General features: G+C 36.8%; 1 protein-coding gene across 1 annotated transcript in view; it reads left to right on the top strand.

Moving 5' to 3' along the window:
- The window catches only part of LOC125658272 (uncharacterized), a 72,664-nt gene extending 66,869 nt beyond the window's left edge, over window positions 1-5,795 (top strand). The window contains exons 14-15 of the mRNA XM_048889492.2: window positions 2,435-2,482; window positions 2,880-5,795. Of these exons, the coding sequence (XP_048745449.2) occupies window positions 2,435-2,482; window positions 2,880-3,226 (395 nt within the window). The 3' untranslated portion in view covers window positions 3,227-5,795. The remainder of the gene's footprint in view (window positions 1-2,434; window positions 2,483-2,879) is intronic.
- The last annotated feature ends 7,611 nt before the right edge of the window (window positions 5,796-13,406 follow it).

Below are 13,406 nucleotides of genomic sequence, written 5' to 3'. Positions count from 1 at the left end.
CTATGGGTTTAATGAACATGGGTTTTAATGAATATGGGTTTTAATGAGTATGGGTTTGAATGAGTATGGGTTTTAATGGGTTTAATGAGTATGGGTTTTAATGTGTTTTAATGAGTATGGGTTTTAATGGGTTTTAATGAGTATGGGTTTTAATGAGTATTGGTTTTAATGGGTTTTAATGAGTGTGGGTTTTAATGCGTTTTAATGAGTATGAGTTTTAATGGGTTTTAATGAGTATGGGTTTTAATGAGTATGAATATGAGTCGTAATGAGTATGGGTTTTAATGCGTATGGGTTTTAATGAGTATGGGGTTTAATGAGTATTAATATGAGTCGTAATGGGTATGGGTTTTACTGGGTTTTAATGAATATGGGGTTTAATGAGTATGGGGTTTAATGAGTATGGGGTTTTAATGAGTATGGGTTTTAATGAGTATGGGGTTTAATGAGTATTGGGTTTAATGAGTATGGGGTTTAATGAGTATGAATATGAGTCGTAATGGGTATGGGTTTTACTGGGTTTTAATGAGTATGGGGTTTAATGAGTATGGGGTTTAATGAGTACGGGTTTTAATGAGTATGGATTTTAATGAGTATGGGGTTTAATGAGTATTGGTTTTAATGAGTACGGGTTTTAATGAGTATGGGTTTTAATGAGTATGGGGTTTGATAAGTGTGGGTTTTAGTGAGTATGGGGTTTAATGAGTGTGGGGTTTAATGAATATGGGATTTAATGAGTACGGGTTTTAATGAGTATGGGTTTTAATGAGTATGGGGTTTAATGAGTGTGGGGTTTAATGAGTACGGGGTTTAATGAGTATGAGTCGTTTGTTTGTTTTACGTCCCTTCGCGAATTTTTTACTCATATTATACCTTGCATTGGGTCAAATGCTGTCTGATGTGTTTCATACCGATTGTTAAGCCGTTCTTGACAGACTGATTTTGACTGAGGATAACTCCGTTTACCTAATCAGGATATAGGGCTCATACCTGATCCCACCTCTGGTGTGTCCAGGGGTCCGTGTTTGCCCAACGGCCTAACTATCGGAACTCTTATGAAGAACTGCGGGGATATATTTGGTACTAACAAATAAAATCTTCAGGTAGTGCAAAGTGGCCTTCAGGGAGTTTAGGATGGGGCTTCAATATGGAATCAGAGTTTTACCTGGTGATATATATACATGTAGTAGGTGCGAAGTCTGCGAGGTTATGATCGGTCATATTGACAGTTAGTGCAGAGTCCAGTAAATTCAGCCATATTGACAGTTAGTGCAGAGTCCAGTAAATTCAGTTGTATTGACAGTTAGTACAGAGTCCAGTAAATTCAGCCATATTGACAGTTAGTGCAGAGTCCAGTATATTCAGTCGTATTGACAGTTAGTACAGAGTCCAGTAAATTCAGCCATATTGACAACTAGTGCAGAGTCCAGTAAATTCAAATCATGACCATGGAGGGTAGGAAGGGTCCAAGATAGATGAGCTGTTATCTCCAAGGCAATAGTTGGGAAATATCTTATGAAACTTTTAATCATATTAACATACAAACATCATTAGGTACTGCAGATTCAAATCCCTTCTCAAGGAGGCATAGACTCGGATGGGACATGGATAGATCATCAAAGTTTTACTTAACAACATGTGAAAGGTGAAGATAACGAACAGTGATCAACCTCATAACTGTATAAGGAACACAAAATAGAGAGTTGGGCAAACACGGACCCCTAGATACATGCATACAAGAGGTGGGATCAGGTGCCTAGGAGGGGTATATAGAAGATCTTTAGAAATATTCTTAAGAGCAGCAGGACCGAGGATTAGTCATAATAGTATGCTAGCACTTTCCTGTTTGATCAGATCAGTGTCCTCGGAGTATGTTGGAGCCACAGTACGGTGTCAACGTTTAATATTGGAATATATAACAGTAAAAAAGTATTTAAAACATTTTTTCTGAAGAGAAGCCAGACCAAAAAGGGTGAAGAGTATTTTCAAAATCTTTTCAACAACCACTGGCCACAATTAGTCATATTGCTATAGCCTTTCAACGTAGTGCAGATTCATATTCGATCAAATCATGCCCCCTCCCACCCCCAGCTAGGGTGAAACTAAAATATGGATTCAAAAGTTTAACATGAGAATGTATGTGGGAAATATTAAAACGTTCTTTTAAAAAGTTACTGAACCACACAGAAGGACATTAATATGCAAACATTCCCAAGTTATGTGGAGTTAATTTTTGAATTATGGGCCCTGGATTCAAGAAAGGGGATAGAATCGTGGGTCAAGTCTTAAATATTACATGGATATAGACAAAACTCTTCAATAGGAATGAAAAAAAGGACGATAATGATCTGATTACAACATGATTAAAATTCTAAGGACAAGATATGTAAACAAAGCTGATGTACTATTGTGTGACGTTTTCTGAATATTTCAGATGATGCATTGATAATGGTTGACCGTGTAGCAGTTCTAGGATTTTACCGTAAGTAAGCTACATGTGCTACCTTAACGAGGAATGCCATATTAGAGAAATTTAATATAGATGAAAAGTGTACTATAATATTTTGAAACTGAAAAATTTCAAATTTACTTTATTTGGTCATAAGTTAAAAGAAAGCAATGAGAAAGAAAAATGAAACCTGCTAAACTCGAAGCTGCGATATGATTTACAGATCAGCAGTCGACATATTAACCGACCGACCTACCTCGCTAGGCAATCAAATTTAACAGGAATATATTGCTAATTTTTAAAGTTTCATTAATGTGTTTAAAAAGAAAAACAACCACAATGACATTGTAGTCCACCACCTTAATAGTTCCCGAAATACTACTGTATCTTATATTCAAGCATTACATTTAGTCAAAATACATCTTTACAGATAGAGAAGAACCTAAGGTTAGCAAATGGGAGTTTCTGAATAACTATTCAATTGATGAAATTAAGAACATCATGAGACCAGTCCTACAGAAAGCGAGGGCAGCTACGCAGGTCCAGGTCCGGAATCTGTCCTCAAGTATCAGGAAGAAGGAAAGTGCCACCGACTTCCGGACCTCCTCCCAAGGAATTGGAATTCTGGGAGGTTTTCTTTTGGGAATGGTGTTCTTGGTCATATTCGTCTCCGATATATTCGTTCTGAGAGCTCATTTGAAAATGATGTTTCGAAATGTGTCCAGCTGCTTTAAACACTCAAAGAAAGTGAATCAACATGATCAGGGTAATGATTAAAAGTGACGGACTCAGACCAAAGCGCGCTTGCGATCCAATACATGTATAGTACCTTTTCAACCAAAATTGACAATTACCTTTATTCTTTAAAATGTTCAACGCGGGGAGGGGGAAGTTCAAACTCTATGACTCCCTCTAGATCTCCTACTGCTTAGCATGGAAAATGAATGGTTGCTCGTTTCAAAACATTACACACTTTTGATTTTTAATTTTTAGTTAAACTATAGTTTTCACTATTCGGAGCTTGAATGAGCAGACGTTATTTGAGATGGTGTAAAAAAAAGATGCAAAACTCTAGGAGGGTTGGTTGGTTGTATATTGTTTAACGTCCCGCTCGAGAATTTTTCACTCATATGGAGACGTCACCAATGCCGGTGAAGGACTATAAAATTTAGGCCTATTCTCGGCGATGACGGCTTTTGAGCAAGGAAGGGATATTTATCAAACCACACCTTCTATGACACATAGTCTCGGTTTCTGCGGTCTCATCCGAAAGGCCGCTCCAAGTAATTGCCTTTTAGGACAAGCAAGGGGGTACTGAGGACCTATTCTAAATCGGTCTACTCTAGGAGGGTATTTGGATAGAAGCTGCAAAGATAATAGCAGGAATGCAACCATAAAATTAATTTGACAGAGAAATGGAATGGGGACCATTAGATACCTGAGGAATGCAGCGAAAATTTTGTATAAAATATGTAGAGGTCCAAATCATTATTTGTTTGTTTCCGAATCACCATCATGATTAATGTGTCTATAATGGCGATAAAATACATGTGTAACGTTGATAATTTGATTTCATCCCAAATGGAAGGAATAGGTTGAAATTGTAGTTCATACCTGGCTAATTTTACTCTCACCCATCTTCTGTTAATCGTATTTGTATAATGTATGCATTGGACGCGCCTTATTTACACGTGGTGGGAAAATGGCTTTGGTTAGTTTTGACACCGAGTTCTATTTATGTAGGAGTAGGGACGGGTCACACTGAATTCATTATGCGTGGTAATGTGGTTGGTTGTTTTATTTTAACTGATATTGAGACGTCATCAGCTATATAAGTACATTGTACCCCAAATTTATGCCAACGCTTAGCGATCAGGGCTCTAGCAGTGATGGTTCTTAAACCTATCAACGTCTGCTCCGATAGAAGACTTCCGTTTTTAATGTCATATTCAAAAGATTTGTGGTGCCGAGCGTTTGGAGAGGGAGCAATCACTTCCTATGTTTTGACGCTGTCATGAAACAAGCGTGGTTCGAACTCACGATATCCCGACTACCAAGCGAACGCTCTACCAATTAGCTACTGTGACGTAAAAAAGGACCAGAGAGTAGTTAGATATACACAGATCCGATAATTACTGGGAAAACAGCACGCGGTATGTAGTTAGATATACACAGATCCGATAATTACTGGGAAAACAGCACGCGGTATGTAGTTAGATATACACAGATCCGATGATTACTGGGAAAACAGCACGCGGTATGTAGTTAGATATATACAGATCCGATGATTACTGGGAAAACAGCACGCGGTATTAGTTAAATATACACAGATCCGATAATTACTGCGAAAATAACACGCGGTATTAGTTAAATATACACAGATCCGATGATTACTGGGAAAACAGCACGCGGTATTAGTTAAATATACACAGATCCGATGATTACTGGGAAAACAGCACGCGGTATGTAGTTAGATATACACAGATCCGATGATTACTGGGAAAACGGCACGCGGTATTAGTTAAATATACACAGATCCGATGATTACTGGGAAAACAGCACGCGGTATGTAGTTAGATATACACAGATCCGATGATTACTGGGAAAACAGCACGCGGTATTAGTTAAATATACACAGATCCGATGATTACTGGGAAAACAGCACGCGGTATGTAGTTAGATATACAAATATCCGGTAATTATTGGGAAAATAGCACGCGGTATGCTAGGAAAACAGTCATTTGGTTAGCGCTCGGGAAAAGGTGTAGTTTTGCAACTGTTAATTTAAGAGAAGCAAGGAGTAAATATATTTACACTGTTAGCTTTGAAACCAAGCTGGTATCTTGAATGCCGATCGTTATAACCACTTCCTTACGTGTAATATATGTGGGGATGTTATGGAGATAGCGTTTAGTACTCTTTTCATTACTTTTTACATGGTCCTGTCCTGTTTTTACTTTTGAAAAAAAAATGAATTGTTCAATTGTTTGATGTACTTTTAATTGACTGTTCACATTCTAAATAAAAATATTTGTTTATAAATGTTAATAGAAACTTTTTGATGCTGTACATACATGTATATATTACAAAGTAACCGCTTTGAATAATTCTCTTACATGTAGTATCACATGTATTTACATGTCTTACAGCATAAAATATGAATGATTTGTATATATATATATATATAGTCATCAGTATTTTTTCTCTTTTTTATGAGTACGTTTTACCCAGAATATTATTTCTTATTTTTTTGTAAGATACATGACATTTCCTATTCTGTGTTGTGCATGATGATTTTGTACGTTTGTACCTTATTCAATTGTTTAATAAAAATGCATAAACTAAACTTTCCAATTTTGCTTGGTGAACTTTTATATACAAGGAGGGGTCAATAAGCAACCAGCCTATCCCATTTCCGATTGACCGAGACGGTCACAATTTTTATGCCTTGTTGCAATAAATGTTTTATACCTGGGTACAAAATTGCGCGCGTATCGAGTCATTCGTTAATAAGATATTGAATGTCAAACATGGCTAGTGATTCAAAGGCATGCTTTTCATCTAAAGTTGAGTACCGTATTTAAAAGGTAAAACAGGCAAGGATATACACGTCGAGTTAGCCGATGTTTATGGGTGAAGATGAAGCCAGGTCTGAACGCCCACTAGATGCCACCGACGAAGAAGTGTGTAAGAAAGTTCGGGATCTCGTACACGATGATAGGCGAATTTAGGTGGAAGAAAGAGCACAGGCATTAGGGATTTAACATGGCAGCGATTCAACAATCTTATATGATCGTTTAGGTATGCACAAGCAAACAGCCCGTTGGGTCCCCAACTCCCTTAGCGATGTGCAAATGGCAACCAGAACATCAGTATGCAGCGCCTTGTTGAAGTATTTTAGGTCAAAAGATGATTTTTCTGTTGCGTCTGGTGACTGTAGATGAGACTTGGGTTCATTATTATGAGCCAGAGAATAAAGCTCAGAGTCACCAGTGGGTAGGGCCTGCGTCCCCGAGTCCAAAGAAGTTCAAGACGCATCCATCTGCGGGTCACAGTATTTTGGGTCGCAAAAGGCGTTATTATGGTGAACCCAAGAGAAGCACAATAACTGGAGTGTACTATGCAACCTTGCAAGACCAGCTGAGAACTGCCATCCGTGAAAAACGCCGAGGTAAACTCTCTTAATGTATTTTGTTGCAACAGGACAACGCGAGAGTCCACACTTGCAAAGTTGCAATGCATGCTGTAAAGCGAAATGGGTATGAATTAATACCACATCCTACCTATTCGCCTGACCTAGCTCCTAGCGACTTCTTCCTATTTCCAAACTTGAAAATGGATATCGGTGGACGTCGTTTCCGAAGAAGTCGTGACGGCAGTTGAGGAGTTGGTCAATGGAAAGGACCCTGATTTTTTCAGTTCTGGGCTGATGGCACTTGAATACCGTTGGTCTTGGTGCATCACACTAAGAGGGTAATTACATAAAAAAAGAGATGGATCTCAACCAGAAATAAGTTAGGCTGGTTACTTATTGACTCGCTCTCGTATTAAAGAACTTTATATCTACACCGACCGTTTTCCAGCATACTCTGTTGTCAGGGGCGGATCAAGGAATTGCGGTTAGGGGGGGGGGCGCCACTTTATGATGCAGTGGGTCGAGGGTGAAGCCCCGGACGCTCCTGGATTTTACAGATCTTATGGGGCTTAAAATATTTCTCCTATTTAGTAATTTGTACTATTTTCTATCATTTTAATAAGGTGAAATTAATCAAATGACCCAAATTTTAAGAGATTTTTGGAAAAAATTAAGTTCTCCCAATAAATTAATTCAAGAAATCAAAAGATTTTGTCATTTATTTCTCCGGAAGTGAAAGATATTATTGTTTCTTTTATCGTTTAGTACCATTTCCGAAACAAGATACTGCGATTTACCTTAAATTTGAAAATTTTAGGGGGGGGGGGTGCGGCTGCGCCCCCTCTAAATCCGCCACTGGTTGTATTGAAGGTTTGGTGTACACACTTTATAGATTTCATTAGTTGAAATTTTCATTAGGATCGACATATAATCAGCAAGGTGCAAAAATACATCGTCACATCGATTTTTTTCTATATTTATTTTTTTCTATCGCCTACTGATTGGGTCGTTTTAAACAGAGTACTTTTCTGTATTAGCAGCGTATCGGAAACGTAGTGGTCAACATTTTGAGGAATTATTGAATGAGATGTGGCTAATATTAACGGTACAATGTATAAGGAACAAAACTTTGTCTTGACTTTGTCAGATTGCCAATTAATTCATTCTATGTGACAAACATGATTATTAACCTTTATGAAAACACGACCTTTTTTAACAATCAAAGTACAGGATGTCCTCCTGGGAATTAAACTTTTTCAATTAATAAAAAAACAAAATACTGTATACATGTATATCAAAGTAATCCGCTATAAAAATTATATATAGATCCATTTATAATTTTATTTATTTACCATATGTAGAGACTCTGTTTCATTACATTTACATATTCATTTACTTACTATATGCAGACCCGGGCATATTAAAAAGTTTGTCTTACATGTAACCTTCAACCTATATAAAAGACAAGAACGTTGTTATACTTTATGAATACAGGTCTGCAATACGTGGATCCTAGGCATGTGTTTCTAATAGAAACTTAATATTTTAGGTTGAAATAACATTGGATTTTAAAATCCTGAAACATGCAAGTATTTCATTATAAGTCATATAGCTAGAGCTGTAATGATGCATAGACTTAATGGATATAAAATATTTGTAGCATTGACCTTTAACCTCAGAATTAAGAGTCATCCTTGTATTTGATCTGTATCTTAAAAAGTTACACAATCTGGTCTGGATAATAATGTTCGAGTTTCTTACCTTACAAATGTAATTCAAAAATCTGGCAACAAATATCCTTAATACAATGATAGTTTGGTAACTCGCAAGCTTAAATATTCTTTCTCGTTTCAAAAGCTCAGTACAACAAAAATAATGTGCATTTTAAGGTATTAACAACAAAATATTACTTCCTTTGACGACCATTGCTGATGTAGATATATTGTCATATAAATATGTATGAATTAGACTCCATACATTAATCATTTAATCCGACTCACAAAACTTACTTTGTTAAACACCACTCTGATTCCACGCACAAGTACTCTGAAGTTGAAATAAAAGAATATGCTAGAGTTCCTCATTGACAATATCTTTGTGATGTTTGGTGATCAGGTCTTCCAACAGTCTGTTGGAATTCCCATGGGCACGAATTGTGATCCTTTGTTAGCTGACCTGTTTCTATATTCAAATGAAGCAGAATTTATTCAAAAACTTCTACGTGAGAAGAAAGAATCTCTCGCTGTGGCCTTCAATTCGACATTTCGATATATCGAAGACGTTTTGTCTATTAACAATAATAGCTTTCATTCATATGTCGATTTGATATATTCCTGTGAACTCGAAATAAAGGACACCACATAATCGTCCACTTCTGCTTCATACTTAGATATTTTATTGAAAGTAGACATTAACGGCAAACTGACAGCTCAACTGTATGACAAACGGGATGATTTCAGCTTCTCCATCGTCAACTTCCCATATTTATATAGCAATATTCCATTATCACCTGCATATGGTGTTTATACATCTCAACTGATTCGATATACAAGAGCTTGTTCTACGTAGTCAGTTTTTAAATCGCGGTAAGTTACTGACAAACAAGTTGATGGTACAGGGGTTTCAACAGTCTCGATTGAAGTCAGCATTTCGCAAATTCTATGGTCGTTATAACGATCTAGTTCGTCAATACAACCTCGCATAGGGTCAAAGTGTTTCATACCGATTGTTAAGCCGTTCTTGGCACACTGATTTTGACTGCGGATAACTCCGTTTACCTGATTTGTTTACCTGATCAGGATACAGGGCTCACGGTGGGTGTGACCGGTCAACAGGGGATGCTTACTCCTCCTAGGTACTTGATCCCACCCCTGGTGTGTCCAGGGGTCCGTATTTGCCCACCTATCTATTTTGTATTGCTTATAGGAGTTATGAGATTGATCACTATTCGTTATCTTCACCTTGCACTCAATAACATTAATAACTGTCTGTTTTTGTCTGTTTTGTCTGTTTGTCTGTTTTTCACTAAGCATAAAGAACTTTAATTCTTTCGACAATTGTTTATAAAACATTGCTGATTCCGATACACATGTGTTTGTGCAAGGTGACACCTCACTATATACGCGACCTGTTGGATTCCAATGTATCAATAAAGGACATGACATCAAGCTACGATGCAATTGAACATCTCTCGGTCTTTTACGTCAAGGCGATAAAAAAACGGGAGAAGGCCGAGCTCTGATCTGATTTGCCTTAGTGAAAACTTGTGCATGCACAAAATGACTTTTCCCCATAGCAGTGATAGCACCCGGTTTAATCTCACTTAATATATTTTTTCTGCATGGCATGTTTTGTACATTGATATAGCTATATTACTAAATATAAAGCTTCTGAATATATGAAATGAAAGTGCGAAAGCTTTACTAAAAGTCTTCGTGTTTCTTTTTTTAGCTATACTTTCGCGATGGAATCATTTGAAATTTGTATTGTAGGTACATCGTGAGACTCCAAACTGATTCACATGGTCAAAATCATCAACCTGCACGTGCATGCGTGTGTGCTTCGTTTTGATTGAATAAGATTCAAACGTCTATATCTCTCTTTAAAAAGGGGGAATGGGAAGATATTTAAATATATAGAGGAATGTAATAACAAAACCCAAGCAAGTGCATCATCTTGAACAATTCCTGGAAGGACCATTACGTTTTTCTTTTGTCACACTCTTATGAAATTTATGTTGTATATATATCTTGATACTCCTTACAATTTGTTATAGTCAAAGATACTGGTAAGCACGTATGCCAAATTCGGATTGGATCATTTCAAAATCATCACAACTCTTCTATGTAAGTTGCAAACATTATGGAAATTGCGTACTTTAGACAATGTTTCATCGGATGGAATTTTACAACAACCAATATGGAACAATCGTCATCTTCTTTATAAAGGTAATACATTGTATTTTAAGAACTGGATATCATGTGGAGTTTTGTATGTGAAAGATTTGTTTAATGAGCGAGGCAATTTCAAACATTTTTCAGATTTTTTCAAACTTAAATAGAGATTTCTCTAACTGAAAGTTTACAAACATACAACACAGAAATAACTCTCTTTACTACACTGGGATTGTGAATGTTAGAGACCAAAGATGCAGCTTCTTTTATGAATATCTTGTATATAAGAAGTATTGTAAACCACATTATCAAAGAGTTTTAAATGACGAGTTTAACATTGAACATGTAGCATGGGAATATATCTATCAATATAAAGTATTTGATATTCCTGATAAGGAGTTGTCTGAATTTAACTACAAGCTTTTAAATAATATTCTTTGTAATAATGTATTTCTCAATCAATGGAAAAGAGAAACAAATAGTAATTGCAATAACTGTTACATAAAGGAAACTTCAATACACCTTAGTTTTGAATGTGAGAATGTAGTTCACGTATGGAATGTATGAAGTGCTGATCTAAATGTACATATAAAATGGAAACACATTATGATTTTTTTTTTCGTGAACACAGTAGAAAGATTAAGTCATTAAATTTGCTTATTTCTTATATAGCTTACAGAATATACAAATATAAAATGTATTGTAGGTTATACTCACTAGATGAAACTTGTTATAATATTTTAATATCAGTAATGAGTTATGCTTATATTTTGAAAAATCTCTATTCACTTGCTGATTATAAACTTTTTGAAAATTTCGTCTAGTCTACCTAATGTTCATAGTACATGTATATATTATTGAAAATTTTACATGTTACTGTATCTGTTATTTGTTTATATGAAACTTGAAATAAATAATATTTGAAACTTTGAAAAAAAAAGTTGCAAACGTTATGAAAATCATACCTTAGTATCATTCAAATGCCTGTCAATCAAAAAATGTTGATTCATACTCACATTCGTGTTTATGCACGTGCATTAATTTTCCATCATTTGTTGGTACTAAATTAGCCATAACTTTCTTGTTAAAGGCTATAGATAAAAATAATTTCTGCTGGAGGTTAACAATATAAATGCCTGCTGCATGGGGTTAACAGTAGTTAGGTGCTCAATCAAATTTACGTGTGTGTGAATGCCAGAGCATTGTTAATTCTTAACCTCTTTCAAGTATTGATGTATATTGCATTGTATTGATATATAACATTTTGAAAATTCAATAAACAATCGATCAATCGATGTCATGCAGGCAAGAGGTTTAGCTCACCTGAACTTTGATATTTTCCGCGTTTCATAGACAATATCAGGGTTTAATGGATGCCTATCTAGGTCCAATGCTTTATGTGAGGCGAAAGAAGGTAGAGGTGTTCTAAGATTATCATTCCCCGAAATCTCTTTGGAGTTCTAGGGTTACAATCTGGTGACCCAAGGAGATCAGGGCAGATTTGGAGTGGGTACAGAGTGACTACTCACACAGTGGGTACAGAGTGACCATTGGTCGTATGTCTACTCACACAGTGGGTACAGAGTGACTACTCACACAGTGGGTACAGAGTGGGTACAGAGTGATCATTGGTCGTGGTTGGGGTTCTTTGGTGTATTGCTTTCCTTACAAGCAAAATATCTGTGAGATCTGAAAGGTGCTATTAAGGTCGACTGAACCTGATACCTCCTTAACACTCACTGGAAAGCCGTTCTAGCTCTAATATCCAAAAACGGGACAGAAATAATCCCACTACAAGAAGAGATTTGGGCTACCGTTAACTATCTGGTGGAGTTAAGATGATCTGGATTGGCAGCAGAACGTTCCTGACAGAGTGAAGATGATCTGGAGTGGCAGCAGAACGTTCCTGACAGAGTGAAGATGATCTGGAGTGGCAGCAGAACGTTCCTGACAGAGTGAAGATGATCTGGAGTGGCAGCAGAACGTTCCTGACAGAGTGAAGATGATCTGGAGTGGCAGCAGAAAGTTCCTGACAGAGTGAAGATGATCTGGAGTGGCAGCAGAACGTTCCTGACAGAGTGAAGATGATCTGGATTGGCAGCAGAACGTTCCTGATAGAGTGAAGATGATCTAGAGTGGCAGCAGAACGTTCCTGACAGAGGACACTGGTATACGATCCTTGTTGTTTCGTCTTTAAGGGCGGAGATCTCAAGAATGTTTGATTTTTTGATCGACTGATCTGTTATAGTCTCTTCCTTTATGTAGCAGCTATATATTTGAAATCAAAATTTTGCAACCATAAACGGCGGATCTTGAGAGAGGTGATAAACCATTACGAAACAATTAAAAGAAAAATAAAGATCCAGCGGTTTTCGTTAGAAAAATTTGCGTAGTACTACCCACACCGAATATTCTGTATGGAAGCCAGTAGGTACCAGGGTAGAGAAACTGGTGGTCGCCACTTCGTTTATGTGGGGTCGCCGCTTTATTTAGCTGGCGGCTGTCACTAATCAATCAGAAACAAGTGAAGGGGGCGGACCCACTGATTCTATACGACTGGTACCCTGGTATATATACTATATTAATATTTTTACGTGTGACATATATCTGTCGACATGTGATATATCTAACAGATATGACTTTGTAAATTGAGCAGGGCCACAAAAGGAGAGAAAATATATATAACAATATATGAGCTTTTGTTTTAAAAATTCTTCTCATAACCATAAGTTTGACATGTGAAAACACATACGTAATTAATTGGAGAAGGGGGACGGAAGTTGCACCTTTCGTTTTGAAAGTAAACACGGAGAGAGAGAGAGAGAGAGAGAGAGAGAGAGAGAGAGAGAGAGAGAGAGAGAGAGAGAGAGAGAGAGAGAGTTTAAATTAACGTAGTTCCACCCTCCTGTGACGTCATAAGATTTCTCAA

Source organism: Ostrea edulis, chromosome 9, assembly GCF_947568905.1.
Source record: "Ostrea edulis chromosome 9, xbOstEdul1.1, whole genome shotgun sequence".
In the NCBI taxonomy this organism is placed as follows: domain Eukaryota; kingdom Metazoa; phylum Mollusca; class Bivalvia; order Ostreida; family Ostreidae; genus Ostrea; species Ostrea edulis.
This window is presented reverse-complemented; position numbering and strand designations above follow the sequence as displayed.